General features: G+C 36.8%; 1 protein-coding gene and 1 long non-coding RNA gene across 5 annotated transcripts in view; one reads left to right on the forward strand and one right to left on the reverse strand.

Annotated features, from left to right (window-relative positions):
* Cip4 (formin-binding protein 1-like Cip4) overlaps nucleotides 1-17,929 on the forward strand; it is a 241,863-nt gene extending 223,934 nt beyond the window's left edge. The window contains exons 9-12 of one of the 4 annotated variants that reach the window (XM_068380301.1): nucleotides 1,107-1,228; nucleotides 2,193-2,681; nucleotides 6,713-6,876; nucleotides 14,727-17,929. In XM_068380301.1, coding sequence (XP_068236402.1) covers nucleotides 1,107-1,228; nucleotides 2,193-2,681; nucleotides 6,713-6,876; nucleotides 14,727-14,887 — 936 coding nt within the window. In that variant the 3' untranslated portion in view covers nucleotides 14,888-17,929. The remainder of the gene's footprint in view (nucleotides 1-1,106; nucleotides 1,229-2,192; nucleotides 2,682-6,712; nucleotides 6,877-14,726) is intronic. The other 3 variants (XM_068380302.1, XM_068380304.1, XM_068380303.1) reach the window with 3 other exon arrangements.
* Nucleotides 8,382-24,883, reverse strand: part of LOC137647087 (uncharacterized) — an 89,941-nt gene continuing 73,439 nt past the window's right edge. The window contains exon 3 of the long non-coding RNA XR_011045528.1: nucleotides 8,382-13,724. This is a non-coding gene — a long non-coding RNA (uncharacterized lncRNA). The remainder of the gene's footprint in view (nucleotides 13,725-24,883) is intronic.

A 24,883-nucleotide genomic window follows, 5' to 3' on the forward strand; every position in this document is an offset into this window, starting at 1 on the left:
TTTTTGCAATAGATGTTTTATAAATAATTGGCAAACGTGCACTTCTTTCATGTTTTTCTTATATCTAGTAAGTACAGTTTGTGCAGTTATTACATTGATTTACTTTTGAGGGGAATATTTTTCATGCAACCTTTTTGGAAAATAATTTATATTATGTTTTAAGTAATTTATTTATTTATTAAAAGGACTGATTGTTATTTACTAGCTTGCTATTTATTTCCAGTATCTATCGACACTAAAAATGTTGAGGGATTTTGATTATTTCTATGAACCTCCCCTGTTGTTCATATTGCTTCTTCTCTAGAAACTTGTTTATCAATAGTTATCCCTAAAAACTGAAAATTATTTAATCCATTATCCTTCCTTTCAAATTATTTTTATTATAGAAATTTGAAATAATGTATACAAGGTCTCCTCATTGACTACACACATCTATGATGTGAATGTAATTTTATCATTGGCAATCAAATTTTTTTTTTCTGTTTGTAAAGTGTTTAGATTTTTGTTGTTTTATTGAAAAAGAATAATTGGGCATTCCTTTTATATTCATGTGTACCTTTTAAACTCCCAATACTGTACTTGAAATCGTAAAATGATTTTAGCATGCACTAGCACTGTACTTACTGGTATAGGATTATATTTGTGAGAATATTCAACTATTTTTCCAAGTTTTTATATTATATTTTAGGTTAAGTTAACTATTTAGCCATAAACTGTATCTATAAATAGTAGCAGTTATATGACTAAGGGTAATTCTGCATTTGTTAGTTCCAATTAAATTTTATTGTGTCCTAATTTTATCCTTGGCTTTACAGTTACTTTAATAACCCCAAATTATGATAAATTTGGTCACTAGTTTGTTTATAAAACATGGGAGATATGCTTAGGAATTACTTTGAGATGTTGATTAATGAAGTCGACACTTGCCATTGTTGTTTTAGTCATAAGGAATTATCATTTTATTATTTTCAACACAAAATTCTCATAGCTTTATCTACCATTATAGTGTGAATACCAATGTGAATTTCACATTCCTTTTAAGAACTACAAGAAGAGAGAGTTGCCTTTATTTTCACGTCATTCATAAAAGTACTTTTCCTTTGCAGAATAATTTCTCTTTCTCTGAAAAGGAGGATTTCAATGACCTACCCCCTAATCAAAGAAAGAAACGTATCCAACAACGAATTGATGATGTCACAACAAAGCTCCACCAGGAAACAGCTGCAAGGTTGAACATTTTTTTTAGATTAATATAATACTGTATTTTTGTTTCTTTATGTCTTGTCCTTTATATTTATCTTTCTTTTCATTTTCATGCTTCCTGAGATAAGTAGTCAAAGCCAGTCTTTTCCTTTACATAATGCATACAAGTAGTACATTATCATGTCTTCTTACATGTCATGAGTTTAATTCATGTATTATTAACTTCAGTTTTTTATATAAATTTATTGTTTCATAATTTTTCCTTCTTATATTTTAAAATTTAATACTTAAAGCAAATTTTTCTATCATATTTAAAAATTTAATACTTAAAGCAACTGAAATTTATAATCATCCATACAATGCATCTCCTCAGGCAATCATTCTCTTGATTTTGTTCATAATTAAATAAGGTTTGTGGCTTTGGTCCTAAAGTACCATAAAACCATATTGTTGGCCTTTTTATTATTTTCATAAACCTCCCTTGATATTCATGGTTGCGACTGTATCCGGCCCAAAATCTTTAACATGCTCCACCCACGAGCAATGCAATTGGCCACCACTCAAATGGTCTCTGCTCTACCTTGGCTTGCTACTCTTGCAAATAAACATTATCTCAATGCTCTAAGGTTCTGGCCAGCAGTACATGGATGTGCTGTGCACACTAGCTGCGTGGGTCACTACGTAAGATATTACAATTACCTATAGTATAATATGCATGCGAGTAAAGCATGTTAAAGATTTTGGGCTGGACCCAGTCGCTTCTAATCCTCATAATGCTTCTCTTTCGAAGCTTTGATACTGATGTTCCCTAAAACTAGAAAAAAATTCATGTTGTCTTTCCTTCTAATAGATTTAGGCCCCTAGTAAAGTAATGAGACAATCAAGGGGCTAAATTAGATCATGATTTTTTAAAAATTGTTTGACAAACTAACTATGTTAATTCACATTGCTTCCTTTGATTTAAAATCAAAATGCTCTGTTTTTTTCAGAGATGGCTTGTTGAAAATGAAAGAAGTTTATGAAGGAAATCCTTCTCTTGGAGACCCAATGAGTATCACAGGTCAACTTACTGATTCTTGTCAAAAGATTGAAAAGCTTCGTGCAGACCTTCAGCGTTATCAAAGTCTATTAGAAGATGTTGATACGCATGGCACTGGAGGAGCCACATCCGGGGGACCTTCTACGCCTAATTCTTTGGCACGGCACCACAGCAGCGTCATGTCTCCTCATCACAATGGAGGAGCTTCACCTCGCTCCTCGGTTACTTCGCATCGCACTTCTCTTAGCGATGAGTCTCTCTCCCGGTCAGCTTCCGATTCATCAGTGTGCACAAACCCACCCTCCTCAACCACTGCCACTACTACAACCACTTCCTCCTTACATCGAGTGGCCATCGCCACTTTGGCCACGACCACCACCACTACCACTACAGGGGAGGGCAACAAACCGAATCCCCCTGACCCTATTAGCTCTCAGGGGTCAGTTCTGCACTCATCTTCACAGCTGGCAAACATGCATTTTGGGTGCTTAATCATAGTCAAGTAAACTTTTACTCAATAAAGTTTTTGGATTTAAATATTGTTTAATAAAGAAGTCATATGATTACAGTAAACCCTCAACTTTTATGGTATGTTTATGTATGAGAGAGAGAGAGAGAGAGAGAGAGAGAGAGAGAGAGAGAGAGAGAGAGAGAGAGAGAGAGAGAGAGAGAGAGAGAGAGAGAGAGAGAGGGGGGGGGGTAGTGTGTGTAATGAACTCAATTATGATTACAGTAAACCCTCAACTTTTCTGGTTTCTCTTGGTTATTGTTTATGAGAGAAAGAAAAAAAATGCCAAATCATATACTGTAAGGCAAAGTATTAAGTGGGAGAAATTTTTTTCAGCTTTAGTCCTTTTGGATCAATCTTCCTAAGTTACCAATTTTTATCCTAAAAAGATTGCTAAACATATTCAGTAAGTTGAGGTTTATTGTACTAGTTAAGATTTATTAGAAAATTTTCAATGTCAGTAAGCACAGAAAAATTTGTTTATGTTATGACCTCAGTAGTAAAGAAGTGTTCATGGTTTATCATGAAATCACAAAATGCGTGTTTGCCATGTCTATGGTGTAAGGTCAACCTGGCTTTTGTTTATTGGTGTTGGTATTTCAGTGTATGTTTATTGTATTTCTTATGCATTTCAGTCTTAGGCATTCCTATACTACCTATTTGGAAAAAATATGCATACTGCCTATATCTCTCAGTATAGAAAATTTAATGTACAGTATATTGCTATTTTAATTGATTATTATCATTCTTATTACTTATTAGTAAATGTTTTATATTTATATTTTAGAAAATGCATGGAAATCTCATATTTAGTATACTTTCTCAAATTATTTGTATTATGAATCTCTTATGATGGTTGTGAGAACTATGCTAATTACCTTCCTATTTATTATAAATGTAAGTGTTCACTCACAGTTTGATTTAATTTCTTGATAATGGTTTAATGCATGATAAGTTCAGTAGATGCAGTTTGGGAGTTTATTTTATTTATTAACTTCTTTCTCACTGTAGTGACTAGTTTGAATGCTACTTTCCCCTCATATTTAGGTTATGGGAGTCCCTAGGAAGGGAAATAGATGGCTTGCTGTGACAGTGGAAGTACTCATGATTTGGGATTTATGGTGAACCATATGTCGAGAGCTTGATCGTGTTATGATAGTTAGGCTTGCTTAATGGATGTATTTGGGTATTGGGTATTTTCCTGGTGTCTTTACTATGCTTAAACACAAACAAAGACATACACAAACAATATACACTTTTCCCCCATTGAATTTGTTAGAATGTTTATTGTTTTTGTAAATAGTTATTTTTGTTTTGTTTTTGATGGCTTAAATAGTGATCAGACGCTTTCATCTTAAAATTGACAGGAGTTTTATTCTGTCCATTCTTATGATGAATGTCATATGTGCAGTGTTTAAAAAATTTTGGTGTACAAAAACAACCACTTCTTGGCCTAAAGTACATAAATAAGAAAATGAGCTTTTTAGAATTTACTTCTACTAATAGTTCATTTGTAGTTGGTAATATTATATTTATATTTGCAATCATAATGATGCTACATGCAACTTGGTATAAATCTTTTTATATTCAAAGGTGACAAAATTTAAGTCCATTACTGGTTTTGCTTGGATATCACATTCTTTGGTTGAAAGATTATCAAAAATAAATTTGCAGAGGGAGAGATCACTGTATTTGAATTTATGCTTGGGGTGCATAGTGTGGTTAAAACTTGAGAAAATGCTGTAAGTTGCATTGAACAGAGCTCCAGAATTTTCACTTCTTTGAAATTACATTAGTGGTATCTTCAGATGTTTATGCTAATATCTGCCTCAGAACAGATTTTGATTATGGTATTTAGGAGATAGTTTGAATACTACAGTATTTGAGTCTTGATGTCAATTTACTACAGTTGTTAATTGAAGTAAATTTAAGGCTGACATTGGGATGACAGTATTTTAGTGGTAAATATCTCTCTGAGTAAGGTTTAGAGTCCTTGATGGTTTTAAGGGGAAAATTTTCGTGTCATTAAATATTCATTAATGCCTAGTCCATGAAAGTCTTTCAGAAATCAAATCTTTTCAGAGATTTAACCATTTACAGCGAGTATTGTTTCACATACTGGAGACGGTATTAGATATTATTTTCAGTATTCTTTCTACTATGATGCTTCTTGCTTTTTACTTACTTTCCACCCATCTGACCAACTTATGAATTCAATCTTCAACCTATTTTGGAATATCCTTTTGTGTGATCCCTTAGTCTAAATTTGACTCTCTTTTCCTTAGTAAACTACTTTATACTAATGATAATTAAAAATCAAATTAAATAATTATTTTTCAAAAGTAAATCCTCAAGATAACCTCTCATCCAAATGTTGGGATTACAATAGATTGCTATCTGTTGGTCCTGTAGATTTTGAAACATATCACATTTGGATTTAGAATCTTTGCCGTACATCAAGATGATGTGTGCATCTCAGGTTTTGTGTCTAATGCCTAGGTTCCAAAAACAAAAGGCTTTTATAGATTAATAATATTAGTTCTGCATAAAGGTGAATGGATTTTAGTTGCCTTTCAATATACAGAGCCTTCAAAACTTCTTCTTTATCCCTTTTCAGTAAAAAACTAGTTGCCATTTCGTTTCGGTGCTTTATTTTACCCATTCATTAATTTATATTTAATTTATGCTTTCATACAGCTATTTTAATAACCTAAGTCAGATATTTTACATCAAGTTTTACTTTTCTTTCTTTACTTTAGCACCTCCTTTTATTACCCTGAGTACTCCTCTTAGGATATCAATTTTCTTCATAATTTCTTTAGTTTTATGAATTATGGGATCAGGAATTGTTTTTCATGTTGCTAGCCAAAAAAATTTTCGTCACAGTAGTAGGTTCTTGAAATGTAGTGACATGAGACGTTATGAATTATACTGTACATGTGATCAATGAAAAGTTTATTTGAAAAGAAATTTGGCAGTTTAACACCCATCTTTTAACTCTCTAGTCATCTTTAGTGAATGTGAGTTGTGTAAGTTTATCTTTTAATTATTATTTACTTTTGTGTTCTTAAACAACATTTGAAGAGGTATAGGCCATGTCAATTTGAATGTTGCTATTTTCTCTCGAGTATAGATTCTAATATTGTGGATGTCAAGATTTATCTTTTTTGGGGATAACAATTTGTTACTTTATCAGATGGCTTGTGGAAAAGGACAAGAACATTGTTAGAAATTCTCTGATGGGGTCAAGTAACTTTAGTTGTGCAATAGGACTACTACTTGAGCATGTTGATAGATCATTGAACAAGGTAGTATTCTAATGCTATTTTGAAGGAATCAGTTTTGAATTGTAGTGATTTTAATTTTGTGGTTCCCTATAGAAATTAAAGTAAAAGAAGATTAGCGTTTAGGGTGAACTTTTAAAGATTGAAAAACTGTATTATGACCTTTAATAATTTAATGAACTATCCATTATGAAGTTACAGTATAATATTCCAAAAAATACTTTTAAACCTCCAAAAAGATTTTCAAGGGGAAATTTTAATATATTTTCTTTAGCTGCATGAAAAAGAAAGCGTATGTCTGAGAGAACTGCCGTTGTTAGGTCATAACTGGTATTATCCATTTTTTTTTTTATTTCTTTTTGCAGCTAACATTTTGTAATTTTTTATAATCTTGGCATTTTGATTTATATTGCATTCCCGTGCTGTTTGGCTGGAACTGATTTACACTACTGAGTTCATTATTCTTTTTTCACCAATGACCAATTGTAATCAATGATATATTTTCAGAAATTCTTTAAAGGAAAGGTAATATGAGGGTAGGTTAAAGATTGGAGTTGTTGCTATGGAAGATTTCCTCCTGCAATAGGACATGAATTCAGTAGCGTAAACTTTTCTATTGGTTTGGCTTGTGTTTGCTTGGCTTGTGTGTGTGCTAACAATTATCTTCCACTAATTCAGCTCGTCTCATAGTCCGGAGAGTGGTATCGGCCTTAGTCACAACTCCTTGCCGGGCTCGGACACGTACGACCAACCTGATGGACCAGATGATGATAACGCAGAGTTTTATGATGCTGAACCTCTACCAATTATAGGAACTTGTCGAGCAATGTATGCATTTGAAGGTAAGTACAGAATCATACGTGATACTCAAGTTTTAATATTATGTGATACAGTATTGTTAGGTTGTACCTTTCATTTGTAGTATCCTTTGTTTCTTATACTGTACTGTGAAAGGAAACTAAATGCAAATAAGTTCATTTTGGGAATAAGAACTTTGGTTTTAACAATAGATTTTGGGTTTTAACCATATTTTTATGGTACAGTATCTAGACCCCACTGGTCACATTTTCCAGATACCTACAGTATGTTTGAAGTAGATGCCTCAACTGCTTAACTTCTTTATTTCCATATAATTTTTGTTTACTTGAAGCCTTGAATCAGATGGATAAAAAAACTGAGAGGCTCATACTTCTGTGATGGGATTCACTCATGAATGTTAGGTAGTGAGTTTAAGGCTTCTTAGCATGAAACTTTGACAATATCCTTGCTCTTTATTGTACAGGTATTTTAATTCTATCACAGATGGGATGGCTGCTTTATTTTCCACCCTAGTATTCAGGACTATCTATAGAAATTGTATCCAGAAAGTGTGAGGAAATGTGGAAGTTGAAAGGTTATGGTAGTCATTAGGCATATAAATTTACAGTAGTTCTATTCTCACTGGTAAGAAATTTATTCTTGCAAATAATCTTTGCAATGAAATATTTCTGTTGGTATAATGAGTCATTGATGTATTCCTCTTTTTTTTTGTGGAAGTACCAACCATAAGCTACATAACAGTTAATTGATTACTAGAGTATACACTATTTGGAAAAATGACAACATGAAGTCAGTCGACAGACCAGGCAGAGTTTTCCCCTAGGAGGGACTTTTTGGGGTGATGGTTTATATTTAATAGTGGTTGAGTACCTCTCATATTCACCAGGGAAACTGCAACTCCTCTGCTGCACTAAATGTGAAAGACACCTTCCTTAGTAGGATAACAACCCTATGTCCCTTATATGACCATCAGTACTGTATTAAAGTTTCAGTCATAATTTGTGGACCTGCCTTTAAATATCTATCAACCAAACTACTGTATACAACAAGTGTTTGGTTATTTTTAATTGTTCTTGATACAATAGTGAGAGATGGTCATTATCTCCCTGCCAGACAGAAGTGATTTTCTGTTTTTCTTACTAGCTATTGATGGTGGAAGAATGAAAATAAGTCATGCATTGTGGGTAAATATAGATAGTACAGTATAAGGAGAGAAAAGGTTAAGCGAAGAAGGGTGTATGTAAGACCTATGGGAGAGAGGAATATCAGGGTTTTCTAAAGTTAAAATGTTTAAAAGGATTGTAATGGAAGAAAACGCAGATAATAACAAATGAAAGAAAAAGGTCGTAACTATCAAGTTGAATTGTTTGCTTAGTACATAAAAAATGAGAAGGATTGAAAGGATGGATGTACAGTGGTATCTTGGTTCACGAGGTTAATTCATTTCTGGGAATTTTTCCCATAAGAATTAAAGTAAATACATTCGATGCATTCCACACGTCCATAAATACTTATATACACTCAAAAATAAGGTTTGTAATGTAATTTATTGAACAAACTATAACCTTTAATATCAGAAATGAATAAATTTGTAATTAAGTATTCATAGTAAAAAAATAGAAATATTTACAAACTCGCACTTGACCTTTGAGGAGGGGTACAGACCGGTAAAATATCGGGAGTTCTCTCTTTTGCCTGATGTTCACATTACTAATTTACTCTTATATGATGTTTTCTGGACACTTGGCTGTCTTTTGTCACACTCGTGTTCAATTTTTACAAGGAACCTATCTAGAGATGACTGCTTTTGTCTTTAAGATCTTATGGAAATGTGATATTGCATTGTCAGTGAATAGGGTGCTGCTCAGCCTGCTAAAGTCTTAGCTTGGGTGATGAATTTCTACAAAATTTTGTGGGGTTTCCAAAATTTTCAGCATTCCCTTATTTCACTCAAAGCGAGAGATTTGTCACTGTCCCTCCTTCTCCTCAGAGGAAATCTCCTCTGCAACCTCTTGTTGCTGCTCCTTATTTAACTCCACCAGCTCCTCGGTTGTCAACTATCAGTTATGCTCATCCAAAATGCAGATGTTATCCTTGCCCACCTCCAACCCCGCATTGTCTTTCCCAAAGACATCGTCAACTTCCTCCTGGATTGGTTCAATTCCCTTGAAATTGTGTTCAGGAATGCATTCTGACAAAAATTTTCTTCGTGCAGAATTGAGGGTTCTGTTTGTGACCTCTGCTCAGCCTTTGTCAATCATTTTGAGGCAGCTGGCAATATGGAAATGTTTTTTCCAAAACTCTTGGATGGTGAAGTTGGTCCCTTCAGTGACCTCCAAGCAGCTCTGGACTATTTCTTTTGTGTACAACCTCTTAAAATTCAAGATCACTTGCTGATCCATGATCTGGAGTATTAGTGTTGGGCAGTGCGAACTTGATGCTAATGAAATTAAAATTCATCCATAAGGTTGTCATAAGTGGTTAGAGAATGGGAAGGAGCATTGTCCATAAGCAACAAGGCTTAGAGTGGAAGGTTCTCCAAGAGATCCTTTTTTTTACCTTAGGACCAAAATCCTCATTAACCCATTCCACAAGCAAATGCATCACCCAAAGCCTTGTTGTTTGGTCACCTTCACTGTAAGCCTTGGCTAGTGCCGAATATTACAATTAACAGAATAAATTATTAGATCATGTCATCTGCACCAAAGCTGACAAGTAGATAATTTTATCAAAATCCTTTCAAACTCAGAAGGTACTGAATAAAACAACTAAATACTGTGCCCCTGTCAGTTTAGAAAAAAGTACAGTACACAATACACCCAGTTCTTTTATACCACACTACCATGTTTATGTGACACTTAATTTCCCATTATCTTCATGATAATTACTTTGTAGGCTTTACTTAATACAGAAATTACTTTGTAGGCTTTAATTGATACAGAAATTAATATTTTCCAAGCAAATTTCTCTTAAAGTATTGCTTATATTGATGCATTTCCGTGCTCCCGGTCTGCTCTTTACGACCACTAGATTTGGAGGAAAAAGACCTGGACGACTGGTAGCTTGGATCCTAATATCCCTCCTCTCGCTGAATTATGCAATTGTGGGCAAATACTTAAATTCATGATCCTGTGGAACAGTGTGTTCTGTATTACATAGATTCTTTGTAGATTCAGCAAAAGCTGATCAGTTGCATCATGTTTCAGATGACAGTGCATATTGGTCTAATGTAGGCTTGACTACTAAAGCATCCTGAGTTTTCTCTAGCGATGTGAAAGTAGGTGCTAGTACCTCAACAGCTTAAACTAGTCCCTTACTTAGTAACACTGGAAGGTGAATATGAAGTGCTAGATAAATTTATTTTGAGACTTTAAATTTTCTACTGTATCTCTTTCCTTTACTGTGGGAGTCAGCAATATGAACATTAGAGTAAGTTTATAGGAGTAAATGGAATTTGAGTAGTAAAATGTGTTATTTCTATACTCACGTGAACTTCCTATGCATGCCCACTTGTCTCCCCACTGACTAGTGATGTCAAGAGGATAGGCAATTAGTTTTGACTTAAAAGACATGGTACAGTATTTACAGTGTACCCAAGCCAAGGTTATTGCCATTTGATTGCTAGTCTATGTCAGTACTGTACTAGAGTAGAGATCTAGGCCTTTTATAAGGGAAGAATAAAGGAAATCTTCAGTTTAGTGGTAAACGTTGATATACGCCAGGCTTCATTATTATTATTATTATTATTACTAGCCAAGCTACAACCCTAGTTGGAAAACCAAGATGCTATAAGCCCAAGAGCTCCAATAGGGAAAAATAGCCCAGTGAGGAAAGGAAATAAATAAATGATGAGAACAAGTTAACAATAAATCATTCTAAAACGGTAACAATGTCAAAACAGATATGTCCTATATAAACTATTAACAGTGTCAAAAACAGATATGTCATATATAAACTATAAAAAGACTCATGTCAGCCTGGTCAACATAAAAACATTTGCTCCAACTTTGAACTTTTGAAGTTCTACTGATTCAACTACCCGATTAGGGAGATCATTCCACAACTTGGTAACAGCTGGAATAAAACTTCTAGAATACTGTGTAGTATTGAGCCTCTTGATGGAGAAGGCGTGGCTATTAGAATTAACTGCCTGCCTAGCATTACGAACAGGATAGAATTGTCCAGGGAGATCTGAATGTAAAGGATGGTCAGAGTTATGAAAAATCTTATGTAACATGCAAATGAACTAATTGAACGACGGTGCCAAAAATTAAGATCTAGATCAGGAATAAGAAATTTAATAGACCGTAAGTTTCTGTCCAACAAATTAAGATGAGAATCAGCAGCTGAAGACCAGACAGGAGAACAGTACTCAAAACAAGGTAGATTGAAAGAAGTAAAACACTTCTTCAGAATAGATTGATCGCCGAAAATCTTAAAAGACTTTCTCAATAAGCCAATTTTTTGTGCAATTGAAGAAGACACAGACCTAATGTGTTTCTCAAAAGTAAATTTGCTGTCGAGAATCACACCTAAAATTTTAAAAGTCATACAAATTTGAAGAAACATTATCAAAACTGTGATCCGGATGTTGAGGAGCCACCGTCCTTGACCTACTTACAATCATACTTTGATTTTTGTTAGGATTCAACTTCATACCCCATAATTTGCACCATGCACTAATTTTAGCTAAATCTCTATTAACGTATTCACCAACCCCAGATCTACATTCAGGGGATGGAATTGATGCAAAGAGAGTAGCATCATCTGCATATGCAACAAGCTTGTTTTCTAGGCCAAACCACATGTCATGTGTATATACAGTATGAAAAGTAGTGGACCAAGAACACTACCCTGTGGAACACCGGATATTACATTCCTATACTCACTATGGTGCCCATCAACAACAACTCTTTGAGATCTATTACTTAAAAAATCAATAATAATGCTAAGAAACGACCCACTCACTCCCAACTGTTTGAGTTTGAAAATAAGGGCCTCATGATTAACACGGTCAAAGGCAGCACTAAAATCAAGGTCAATCATACAAACTTCCTGACCACAATCAAGGGATTTCTGTACAGCATTGGAGATTGTAAGAAGGGCATCACATGCTCGCTCCAAGGCCTTTACGAAAACCAAATTGCAAACTACGGAACATATGATTACCTTCAGCAAACCTATTAAGACGTTTTGCCAGAAGACACTCAAAAACTTTAGATAATATGGGAGTTATGGAAATCGGGCGGTAATCAGTGGGACTTGAGCTACCACAAACACACTTACATAGAGGAGTAACATTACCAATCCTCCAACAAGTGCTAAAAGCTCCTCTTCTTGCTAACTTGCGCAAAATAACAGATAACTTTGGAGCTAAGAAATCTGCTGTCTTTATAAAAAACAATGGAAAAATACCATTTGGTCTACACCTCCATAAGCATCAAGGTCCATCAACAGAGCTTTAATTTCACGAGATCGAAAAGCTAAACTAGTTAGTTTAGTCTTAGGAAAACATGAATGAGGAAGTTCGAGTTTTTCATTACTGTTTACTGTCAAAAACATCAGCCAAAAGGGTTGCCTTTACCTTTGGACAGTGAGTGACTGAGCCATCTGGTTTAAGTAAAGGAAGAACTATTGCATTTACACCAAAGAGTGCAGATTTAAAGGTAGACCACCATTTATGTTCCTGAGTTGTACCAGAAAGGGTTTCTTTTATGGTTAAATTGTACTCCTTTTCAGTTGAGGCATAAACTCTCTGAGCAAAAGCTTGAAGCTGAGTATAGTTATTCCAGGTCAAATCTGATCTGTTACCCTTCCAAAGATGATAGGCCTCCTGCTTCTCCAAATAAGCACGTCTATAATCATCATTGAACCACGGTTTGTCCTTCACTCGTACCTTAGCACACGAGAAGGGATACGCCTATCAATTATGTTGACCATATTCTCATTCAAAGGGACAACAGGATCTACACTACTATATAATTGTGACCAATTCAATCACAAAAGATCATGCAAAATCCCATTACAGTCTGCTTGGGATTTCATATAAATTTTACAAGAGTATGATATATCAGGGACAGGCTGCTCAGTCTTCACTACTAATGAAATCGAGGCATGATCAGATGTCCCGACTGGAGAACCAACCTTACAAGTTATAACACCAGGGAAGTCAGTGTATACGAGGTCCAAGCAATTACCAGACCTGTGGGTAGCTTCATTTATGATTTGTTCACTGCCTGATTCAGAGGCAAAGTCTAAAGCTCTTAAGCCATGGCAATCGGTAGGAGAGATAGAACTTCACCACTCCCTATGGTGAGCATTAAAATCACCAAGAAAGACAAAAGAAGCCTTTCTAGCATCATCTTGTATCGTAGCCATAATGGTAAGAAGACAATCGAAGATAGAATCATCCACGTCTGGATTCCGGTAGATCGAACACAAATAAAAGTTGTTATGCCTGCCACAAACTTTTATTACCTGAATCTCATGACATGCACATTGATAGCAGGACTTATGAGAAGAAGGGTACTCAGTCCTAATATACACAGCCATTCCCCTGGCCCTAGGGATGGCATCCTTCAAGAGAGGATAGATGAATATCAGGCGAGTTTAGAAATAAATTTTATTAAAATAACATTTTTTTTTATACAAAATATTTATTGCCTTATGCTAAGATCAATCCCTGATTGAGCATAGATTTCTCTTTCCTTTTACGAAGCATTAATACTGATGGGGCTATGTGAAAGAAGTAGGGGTTCTCTCTCACCACTTCAGTACAGCAATGTCCTCATGGTAAATGTTTGATGTGGTATCACTTTTTTTTTCTTTTACCATCACTAATGGAACAGGGAATCGAATGTACTTTCCAGGCCTGGGGAGAAAAAAAAGGAAGAGTGATACCTAATCTTAAAGGTTGCAATAGATTTCTTTTACAGAATGAAATGTTGTAAGAGATAAATTAAAAACAATTTTAGGAACACATGCTCAACAGTTTTCGTTAAGTTTTTATAGAGTGAATTTGGGAATAGGCAACCCAGTATATATAACAAAAAGTATAATTTGTTGTAATTAATATCATTGTTCAGGCATTTCACCATCCAAATGAGTCTCATTCATGTATAACCTCATAAGACTCTTGAAAAAATGTTTCAAATGTAAAAATCTAAAACCTTTAAATGTTTCATAGTACAATTATAGGCTTTTCATAAAATCAATCTTCTTACTTTATTTGAATGTTTTCACAGGTGTTCCGATTTCTGTAATTACCATATTGCAATAGTTTGATTTGTATGGAATTGAATAAACATATCGGAAGTTAGATTACATGGATTAATTCAAATTTTGGAAGAAAAATTGAGATTTGCAAATTCATACATCCTTCACTGCAAGGGCTCTTGAGAACAGTAGTTTCAAGTTGGTTGAATATATTTTAATGAGTATCTCAGAGCTCACCTTATTAGATCAAGTAACAGTATAGTCTGTAGTTGATAAAAATTGTACAAAGTATAATTTTTTTCAGCTATTGTATATGATGATAAAATGTAGTTTTAAATTATATAGGTGTGATCATTTGGTGAAGGGTTGGCACTCAAAAGGTTAACTTCAATCACTGATTATAAGAGAGAATTAACATTAAAGGTGACACATTAGAATATAAGTGAATTTTGTAAAGATAATATTGTTGTAGACATAAAAATGGCCATTATTCTAGAAACAGTTTACAGTAGAGCAAAGATCAAATAAATCTTGATGTATTAAGAGAATATCTTTTAAACATCATGACTTACTTTGTTGTCAAAAATGAATCAGATCTATTAAAAACTGCATTCACATAGCAGTAAAGATAAGAGCTTTAGTAATATCATAATTCCAGGTACCAGTGAAGGAAGCATGAGCATGGCGGAAGGGGAAGAACTGAGCATAATAGAATTAGACCAAGGTGATGGCTGGACTAGAGTGAGAAGAGTAGGAGAATTTGAAGAAGGATTTGTTCCTACTTCCTACATTGAAATTAATCTTTATAATAATTGTTGAACATTCTTTATGATTAGTGGTAATGTTCCATATAGTATAAAGAGACTTTTATATCTGCTTATGAATTTATATATATTTACTGTACATACATAATACAGATATACTCTTACTGTTTACATATAACACTCAAATAACACTTTTCACAAAGCATGTGTTGTATGCTTTTATACAAAAAAGCATAAGCATACTATGTAAATTATTTGAAGCCCGACATTTAACTTCTAAGACCAGAAAAAAAATTTGGTAAATTTATTTCTAGTGCACTGGAACATGGATTTAACCAGTCATGGCATATGAGTGGCACATGACTATGTTGTCAAATTTTGTTTACATTTCTATATGCTACATTGCCACTTTCGAGGTTTTGTAGGAGATTTTTAGATCAGTGAACAATCCTAATGGAAAAGGAAGAAGCTGTCCTGTCACAGGGTTTCATTTTAGCATAGAGGTATTTCCTCTAGCCGTGTGTTCCACTATAACATTTATTTTTTTCTTGTAAATATTTTTATTACGCTGTAGACAGTGCAGTGAAAATTACAGAAAGAGTACTATATGCTTTTTTTTCATTAAGGTAATGCAGATTACCAAGTTTTCTTTAAAATTGTGTCGGCTACATGCAGGCTTCTATGCATGCAATTGTCTGTGCAAGTTTTTTATTTAAATCAAACTTACAAGAAATAGTCCTACATGAACCTGCTCAAATAGAAAATTTATTTCATTATTTTCATGTATAATAATGTGTAGTAATACTCTTGAGGTGGACAATGAACAATTTTGATAATGGTCAGTAAGTTATATGATAGGATGGATGTTGAAAATCACAGTGCAAGTGTATAGAAAATGTCTTTTAATTGATTTCATTTTATTTACCATATGCCTTCTCAAGAACTATTTTAATTGTAAATGTGTGACAAGTGTATGAATGAAAAATACTGTATATTACATTTAAATTGGAGGGAAAGCATTTCCTTTTTTATAGTTTTATTATGCATTTTATAACTGGCTGTGGCATTTGGAACTACAATGGAAAAGAACAGTGTACTATATTCAGTAAGTCCTTGATTGTAGTGCTACTAATTTGGAAGTTTCTCCAATAAACTTTGTACGATGATTGACCAAAGGTCTCAAGGAACGTGATTTGTATAGCATTTTTACAACATTGCCTTAACTAAGGCTAGGATCACACTAGCCTGCCTATGGCAGTGTGTTGTTTTTGTACTTCTGTGAAGTGCAAGTATAGGGGTAATATTTTGATTAGATTTAGAGAAATGCTTATTTTATTCATAGATTTGTCTGCCTCAAAATATTCATATGCTATTTGAAGTGGATGATGCGCTGGCAGATGTTTGACACGTCCACCTATGAGGTTTTACTCAGGACCAGCCATGACTCAAAACTATGCACAGAATTTGGCCTGCCATAACTCGGTGGTTATGATCATAGACATCTTTGACTCATTTAACCATGGCATTGATAATAAGTAATGGACTGCAAACAGTCTCATGCTCGTTATTGTAGCAACTCTGTCAAACATGAAAAAAAGGAGTAAAAAAACACAAATAAGTCATGTATAGTGAATCACTACTTGCTTAATTTCCAGCCAGTGTGGTTTTGCATAATACACTTATGTGCAGCCACTATCAATAATTTAACTAATTATGTCCTGCCAATAATAAAGAAAGATTTCAAAGGAGCCCACTGCATTCACATTTTACAGCTTGTGTAAACCTGTGATAAAGGTCACAAATTTTTTTTTACTAGAATGCAAGTTATGTTTTATACTGTTGCAAGGAAATCAAATGATGTAGCTCAACTAGCAATTGTACTATGCAGATTTTTTTCTTTTACCTTTATTTTCTTTCAATTCATAATAAATTTATATGTAATCAGGGGCACCCTTTGTCTAGTCTATTTGCATGCTTGGCAGTAAGGGATCCCAATTGTCCATTATGAAACCATTTCAACAAAAGTCATTCTGAATTGTAAGGGACTCTGTTAAGCATGCCCCACGCTTTGGGTCGTTTCCCCTGTTTACTGGCACATAGTTTTCTTAATGACTGTACAATAGTTGTGTAGACTTTATACATCTTATAACTTTTTTTTTTTTGTGAAAATTTTAACTAATTTAATTCTTTCTGGTGAAGAATGGAGAATTATGTCATATTAATGGTAAACAAAAATTTAAATTGACGATATTTTTGTGTCATTGGTATAGCTATCATGTTTGAAAAAATTTGAAACAAAACATTAAATTGATGATATTTTTGTGTCATTGGTATAGCTAACCTATTGTTTGAAAAAATTCTGATCTCGTTAGCTCAGAGTAAAAATAAAGGTTTGATACCCCCAAATACTAGTATAGGCTACTCATTTCTGCTTTGGAAAATTGAAAGTATATAATTGATAGGTATTCAATTCCAGACTTTAGTTTGTTGTGGTTTGTTGTTGTCCTTAGTTGTGCTTTTAGTGTTTTTGCTAGGATCAATGTATTTGGGTACTCTGAACATTGATTTTTAACTGGTACTCTGAACATTGATTTTTAACTTCAGACATGTTGCAAAGATCAGGGAAAAATGAACTATTTAAAATAGGCAAATTTGGTTTTTATTGGACATATTGAAGCATAGGCAAAGTATATATTTATTAAAAATTTAATTTGTTAGAGCAGAAATGGCTTTTTCATTCTTTTTTATTCTGAATGAGTCCAACCCTTAATGGGAAGTGATATGTAACTGTGTACACTTGCATATGTCTACTTTGAGAGACACTTGTGGGGCCTCCAAGAAGTGTTGGTATGAAACACTTATGTACATTTTATGTAACTTCTTCTGTACATTTTATTTGTATTTTGTACATATTTTTGTATTATAGGATGTTTTATAGAAGTCATTAAGGAGATGCTTTTTTCCATGTGCTTATCAGGGAATGATTACATAATAGCAAAAGATAACAAAACGCTTTGCTTTTATGTTAGCTTTGTAGTTATATCCCCCTGATAAATGATGTATTAATATTATATCTGTAATAAAATACAATGTGTTAGATGGAATTTTATTTCTCTTGATTTTAGATATGCTGGTGTACATAGTGGAGAAAAGAAGTAAGAAGTTTTGAAGAAGAAAAAACCTAATTTGCGGGCTATGCATTGGGGTTTCCAAGGCCTTTTTTGTAAAAGTCTAGAACAGGGAATTCAATTTGACATACAGTATATTACCAAAGAAATATTATTTGCCCTGCTCTAAGGCTACTTTTTAAACATTCAAAGCATGGTTAAGACACCATTGTACCCATCACACCACCACCAATGCTGAAATCTTATGGCAACTGATGAGAACCAATCTAGTCACTGGAGACAAAGTTACCAGCGCACATCATACGCCAAGCCGCCACCTTCCATTCTCGGTGAGAATCAATTGTCCCCTTTACTTGCATGAGTCAGGAAAGGTTCTGTCAATGCACATTTGTAAGACAAGATTGTTAATGGCTGAAGCTTCCTATCTTTAAAGGCATGGACCAGAATGGAAGCCAAGTTCCGGGTTATCTAGCATGGAGAACTATCCCTCATGAAAGTCATCCATGCTTTCAACACTGACTGGTATTGTCTAGTGGAAGACGACCTCTTACAGCCTCTCAAATATGTCATGTTGTGAGCTGAAAATTCCCTGCCATATATAAGGAAAGAGAAAATCTAAGCATGGAGGTTCTAGGTCAGAAAAGAGGAAGCAAAGGTATTCTGATTCCCTACTTCCGATTCATCTATGCTGACCAAAGTGGGTGCAACCTTGGTCTCAGATGCTGGAGCAATGTATCTCACGGGCTATGTGGTCAATGAGATACTATCAGCACAACTGTCCCTTTAAAGTCCTGAAGGATATTCAAAGCCTTCAACCCTAAATTTGCTGGAAACAGATAAATCAAGGACCATATGTTCGAGTTCACATTCAAGGCATCACAAGCCACTGCCTGAAAATAAACTTATGGAATGACGTTATGTGGTTCTTTTTTGTTGAAAAAAGGTCTACTTGAAGATCCAGAACCAACTCTAGGATCTTTTGGAAAGAGTTCTGATCCAAGCTCCATTCTGTGTTCAGTCTTATCTGTAAAGGGAGTCCACTAATACACTAAGAGAACCCAAACAAGGGAATACATACATACATATACCAAGGCACTTCCCCCAATTTTGGGGGGTAGCCAGCATCAAACAAATGAAACAAAAAAGGGGACCTCTCCTCTACGTTCCTCCCAGCCTGACAAGGGACTCAACTGAGTTTGGCTGGTACTGCCAGGGTGCCACAGCCCACCCTCCCCCGCTATCCACCACAGATGAAGCTTCACAACGCTGAATCCCCTACTGCTGCTAACCCCCGGGGTCATCCAAGGCACCGGAGGAAGCAGCAGGGCCTACTGGAACTGCGTCACAATCGCTCGCCATTCATTCCTATTTCTAGCATGCTCTCTTGCCTCTCTCACATCTATCCTCCTATCACCCAGAGCTTTCTTCACTCCATCTATCCACCCAAACCTCGGCCTTCCTCTTGTACTTCTCCCATCAACTCTTGCATTCATCACCTTCTTTAGCAGACAGCCATTTTCCATTCTCTCAACATGGCCAAACCACCTCAACACATTCATATCCACTCTAGCTGCTAAATCATTTCTTACACCCGTTCTCACCCTCACCACTTCGTCTCTAACCCTTTCTACTCGAGATACACCAGCCATACTCCTTAGACACTTCATCTCAAACATATTCAATTTCTGTCTCTCCGTCACTTTCATTCCCCACAACTCCGATCCATACATCACAGTTGGTACAATCACTTTCTCATATAGAACTCTCTTTACATTCATGCCCAACTCTCTATTTTTTACTACTCCCTCAACTGCCCCCAACACTTTGCATCCTTCATTCACTCTGACGTACATCTGCTTCCACTCCACCATTTGCTGCAACAACAGACCCCAAGTACTTAAACTGATCCACCTCCTCAAGTAACTCTCCATTCAACATGACATTCAACCTTGCACCACCTTCCCTTCTCGTACATCTCATAACCTTACTCTTACCCGCATTAACTCTCAACTTCCTTCTCTCACACTCCCTTCCAAATTCTGTCACTAATCGGCCAAGCTTCTCTTCCGCGTCTGCAACCAGTACAGTATCATCCGCAAACAACAACGGATTTACCTCCCATTCATGGTCATTCTCCTCTACCAGTTTCAAACCTCGTCCAAGCACTCGAGCATTCACCTCTCTCTCCACTCCATCAACATACAAGTCACACAACCACAGCGACATCACACATCCCTGTCTCAGCCCCACTCTCACCGGAAACCAATCACTCACTTTGTAGAAACTTTTCACTGCTTGCAACAACCTTCCACCAACTCCACTGCTTGCAACAACCTTCCACCAACTCCATATAACCTCATTATATTCCACATTGCTAACCTATTAACTCTTATCATACGCTTTCTCTAGATCCGTAAATGCAACATACACCTCCTCACCTTTTGCTAAATATTTCTCGCATATCTGCCTAACTGTAAAAATCTGATTCATACAACCCCTACCTCTTCTAAAACCACCCTGTACTTCTAAGATTGGATTCTCTGTTTTATCCTTAATCCTATTAATCAGTACTCTACCATACACTTTTCCAACTACACAACAAACTAATACCCCTTGAATTACAACATTCATGCACATCTCCCTTACCCTTATATAGCGGTACAATACATGCACAAACCCAATCTACTGGTACCATTGACAGCCCAAAACACACATTAAACAATCTCACCAACCATTCAAGTACAGTCACACCCCCTTCCTTCAACATCTCAGCTCTCACACCATCCATACCAGATGCTTTTCCTACTCTCGTTTCATCTAGTGCTCTCCTCACTTCCTCTCTTGTAATCTCTCTCATTCTCATCGCCCATCACCGGCACCTCAACACCTGCAACAAGGGAATAGGGAGAGAAAACAAATTCCTCTTCTGAAGGGATTTTATAATGGTTAGATTCAATAAAGTATATTGAGAATTCTCAAGCAGGATCCTCCTCACCTGAGGCCTGCCTGATTGGTTATGGAAATCTTATATTTAATTTCCTTATTTGACTGAGTCTTCAATATCAAGAAAACCCAAATCAGTTCCAACACATTTATATGAAACGCTGAGAACTATTGCTCGAATATAGAGGTCTCCTTTAAATGACCTCCCCAACCCAAACTGATGTGTGTGTATAAAGGTTCATGGAAATCTGGGGAAGGACAAATGGGACCGACATGGAATGGGCCTTTGTTGTGGTCCATGGCCTGAAAACTCTTTTGCAGCACTTAGGCCCAATTGTCTCAACTATTTCCAAGTGGTTCTTCATCGTACGCAATTGAGGGCCTTTTTGTACTTCTAAACTGGATGACTATTGAAGCAGATTTAAGAACGCCCAAGACCTAATTCTTTTGTTTCTTCCCAAATTAGCCAGCATAAATATTACTTAACTTACTGTACATATTGGCTTCTCATTGACAGCTTGATCAGTACTTACAGACATATTGGTGACAAAAAAGGCGACGACTTGGTGCAAATTAGTGCAAAAATACCATTGTTTCCAGTAGCAATGGTTCTTGGTGATGACATGTCATTGTTTTCCAGGCGTTTTCAGCATTGGATGGGCTGTGATGAGTTCAATAGTGCCTAAACATAGGTCTCCCTTCTACACACTGAGTCCGGGCTTTGCACATTGAAAAACTGTCCCTAGACCTGAGAAGACCATGTTTCTTGGTAATTTATGTTGTACTATATTCCCCGTTCTTCCCTTTTACAAGAAGAAAGTCCTTGGAGACCAGACAGCACATTAACTGCCCCCCCCCCCCCCCCCAAAAAAAAAAAGATTGTACATATGAAAAGGTAAAATGATATTTTCATAATAAAATAAATTTTTGAATATACTTACCCGCTGGTTATATAAAAGAGCTGAAGTCCCCTGACGCCAGGGCAGAAAATTCAAATCTCGCGCTATCGAAGATACGCCAGGTGTACCAACCGCACCCTAGCGGTAGAACAGGTGGAACTACACACCATCTCCAGTTCTTTCATGCCTCATAGCCATACCATAGGTAGTCTCTAGAGGGGAGGAGGGTGGGTGTTAAATTTATATAACCAGCGGGTAAGTATATTCAAAAATTTATTTTATTATGAAAATATCATTTTTAAATATAAAACTTACCCGCTGGTTATATAAAAGAGCTGATTGACACCCCTTGGTGGCAGGTCAGAGACAGCTACATATAGAAAATTCACTTAAGGGTTACATACAATAAACTTAAGCGGTTCTCACCTGATAAGGAAGCTGACAGCAATGATACTCTGCCTCATTTCGTCCGCTATCCTTAAGAGATCCAGTAATCCACTCGGGCTGAAAATCTCTAGGAGCTGTCAAACGGTACAACCACCTATAACATGACAGAACCTCAACCAATACCCTTGTTCCGGGTGCACTCAAGGAACAAATTGACCACCTAACCAAATCAAAGATTGCGGAAGACTGACGCCCAATCTCCACAAACAACCATAACAAACGAGTTCCAAGAGATAGAAAAGGGGTATTAGGAAAAAAGGGAACGTAGTGGTAGATCATTCACCTACTATCGCATTTGCCGCTATAAAAGGACCCAACGTAAAAAAGTCCTCATAGCGAGTCTGAACATTCTTCAAATATTGGGATGCAAAAACAGACTTACTTCTCCAAAATGTTGTATCCATCAGACTTTGCAGAGAACGGTTCTGTTTAAAGGCCACTGAAGTCGCTACCGCTCTGACTTCATGTGTCTTGACTTTGAGGAGCCTCTGATCCGACTCATCACACTGAGCATGAGCTTCTCGAATCAACAATCTAACGAAAAAAGACAAGGCATTCTTAGACATGGGCATCGAGGGTTTCCGGACTGCACACCACAGAGCGTCTGAGTTACCTCTCAGATTCTTAGTCCTGTCCACATAAAGCCGTAGCGCTCTAACTGGACAGAGAACCCTTTCCAATTCACCGCCAGCCAAATCAGAAAGGTTAGAAATCTCGAAGGATTTGGGCCATGGCCGAGAAGGGTTTTCATTCTTGGCCAGAAACCCCAGTTGCAAAGAACAAATGGCTTTCCCATTCCGAAAACCAATGTTCCTGCTTAAAGCGTGTACTTCACTAACTCTTTTCGCAGTGGCGAGGGTAACCAGAAAAAGGGTTTTCAAGGTTAAGTCCTTAAATGAAGCCGAGTGTAAAGGCTCAAATCTGTCACTCATGAGAAATTTAAGGACATCCAAATTCCAGGCGATGGGAGCTGTTTGAATCTTCTTGGTCGTATCAAAAGACCTAAGTAAATCTCGTAGATCTTTATTATTAGAAAGATCTGGGTTCCTGTGTCGAAAAACCGTCGCCAACATACTCCTGTAACCTTTAATAATAGATGACGAGAAGTTATGCTTAACTTTAAGGTCCAAGAAAAAATCTGCTATTTGGGAAAGCGAGGTATTGGAAGAGGAAATCGCGTTAGTCCTACACCACTCCCTGAACAACTCCCACTTGGACTGATACACCTTGATGGTTGAAGACCTCCTTGCCCTTGCAATTGCCTTGGCTGCCTTCTTCGAAAATCCTCAAGCTCTAGCGAGTTTTTCGATAGTCTGAAGGCAGTCAGACGTAGAGCTCGGAGGTTTTGATGATTTCGGGCTAAGTGAGGTTGTCTGAGAAGATCGGGTCTCATGGGAAGGCTTCTCGGAACATCCACCATCCATTCCAGTACCTCTGGAAACTAGCTCCTTGACGGCCAGAACGGGGCTATCAGTGTCATTCTGGTCTCCTCGTGCGAAATGAACTTCTGAATCACTTTGTAAAGGATCTTGAACGGAGGGAAAGCATAAACCTCCATGTGTGACCAGTTCATCAGAAAAGCGTCTATGTGCAAAGCTTCGGGGTCTGGAACCGGAGAGCAGTAACACTCTAGCCGTTTGGTCTTCGCGGTGGCAAAGAGATCCACGAGAGGTCGACCCCATAACCGCCACAGACTCTTGCAGATGTCCGGGTGCAGAATCCATTCTGTGGAGAGAACCTGACCTTTCCTGCTGAGTCTGTCTGCGCTCACATTGTTGACCCCCTGGATGAACCGCGTCAAAATAGTCACCTTCCTTTCCTCCGCCCAGACGAGAAGCAGTCTTGCAATCTCGTAGAGGCCAAGAGTGGGTCCCGCCTTGCTTCACAATATAGGCCAGAGCTGTCGTGCTATCCGCATTGACTTGGACCACCTTGCCCCTGATCTGCTTTTCGAAGCCGATGAGAGCCAGATGAATAGCTAAAAGCTCCTTTTGATTGATGTGGAGAGAGGTTTGCTCCACCGTCCAAGTCCCCGAAAGCTCCTGCTTTTCTAGAGTGGCTTCCCACCCCGAATTGGAGGCGTCGGAACACAACACGAGGTCTGGGTTCCTCTGAAGTAAAGACAAGCCTTCTTTCAGTCTGGGCTCGTTGTCCCACCATTGAAGATGAGACTTGATGGAAGCCGAGATGGGAATGCAATCCCTGTCGAGGCTGTCCCCTTTCTTCCAATGGCGGTTGAGATGAAACTGAAGAGGACGCAAGTGCAACCTCCCCAGGGTCACGAACTTCTCTAACGACGAGAGAGTCCCCAGAAGGCTCATCCAATCTCTGACGGAGCAAAGATCTCTCTTCAGGAACGTTTGGACTTTTAGGAGGGCTGCTTGGATTCTCACCGACGACGGAAAAGCCCGAAAACTCCGACTGTGAATCTCCATCCCCAAATAAAGAATCTCCTGGGATGGAATCAGTTGTAATTTTTCCGAGCTCACCAGGAGACCCAGTTCTCTGGAGAGATCCAAATTCATCTTGAGGTCCTTCAAACAACAATCGGCTGAGGAGGCTCTTATCAGCCAATTGTCCAGATACAGAGAGGCCCTGATTCCCCTCGAATGCAGCATGCTTGCCACGTTCAGC

The sequence above is a fragment of the Palaemon carinicauda genome, chromosome 9 (assembly GCF_036898095.1).
Source record: "Palaemon carinicauda isolate YSFRI2023 chromosome 9, ASM3689809v2, whole genome shotgun sequence".
Classification (NCBI taxonomy): domain Eukaryota; kingdom Metazoa; phylum Arthropoda; class Malacostraca; order Decapoda; family Palaemonidae; genus Palaemon; species Palaemon carinicauda.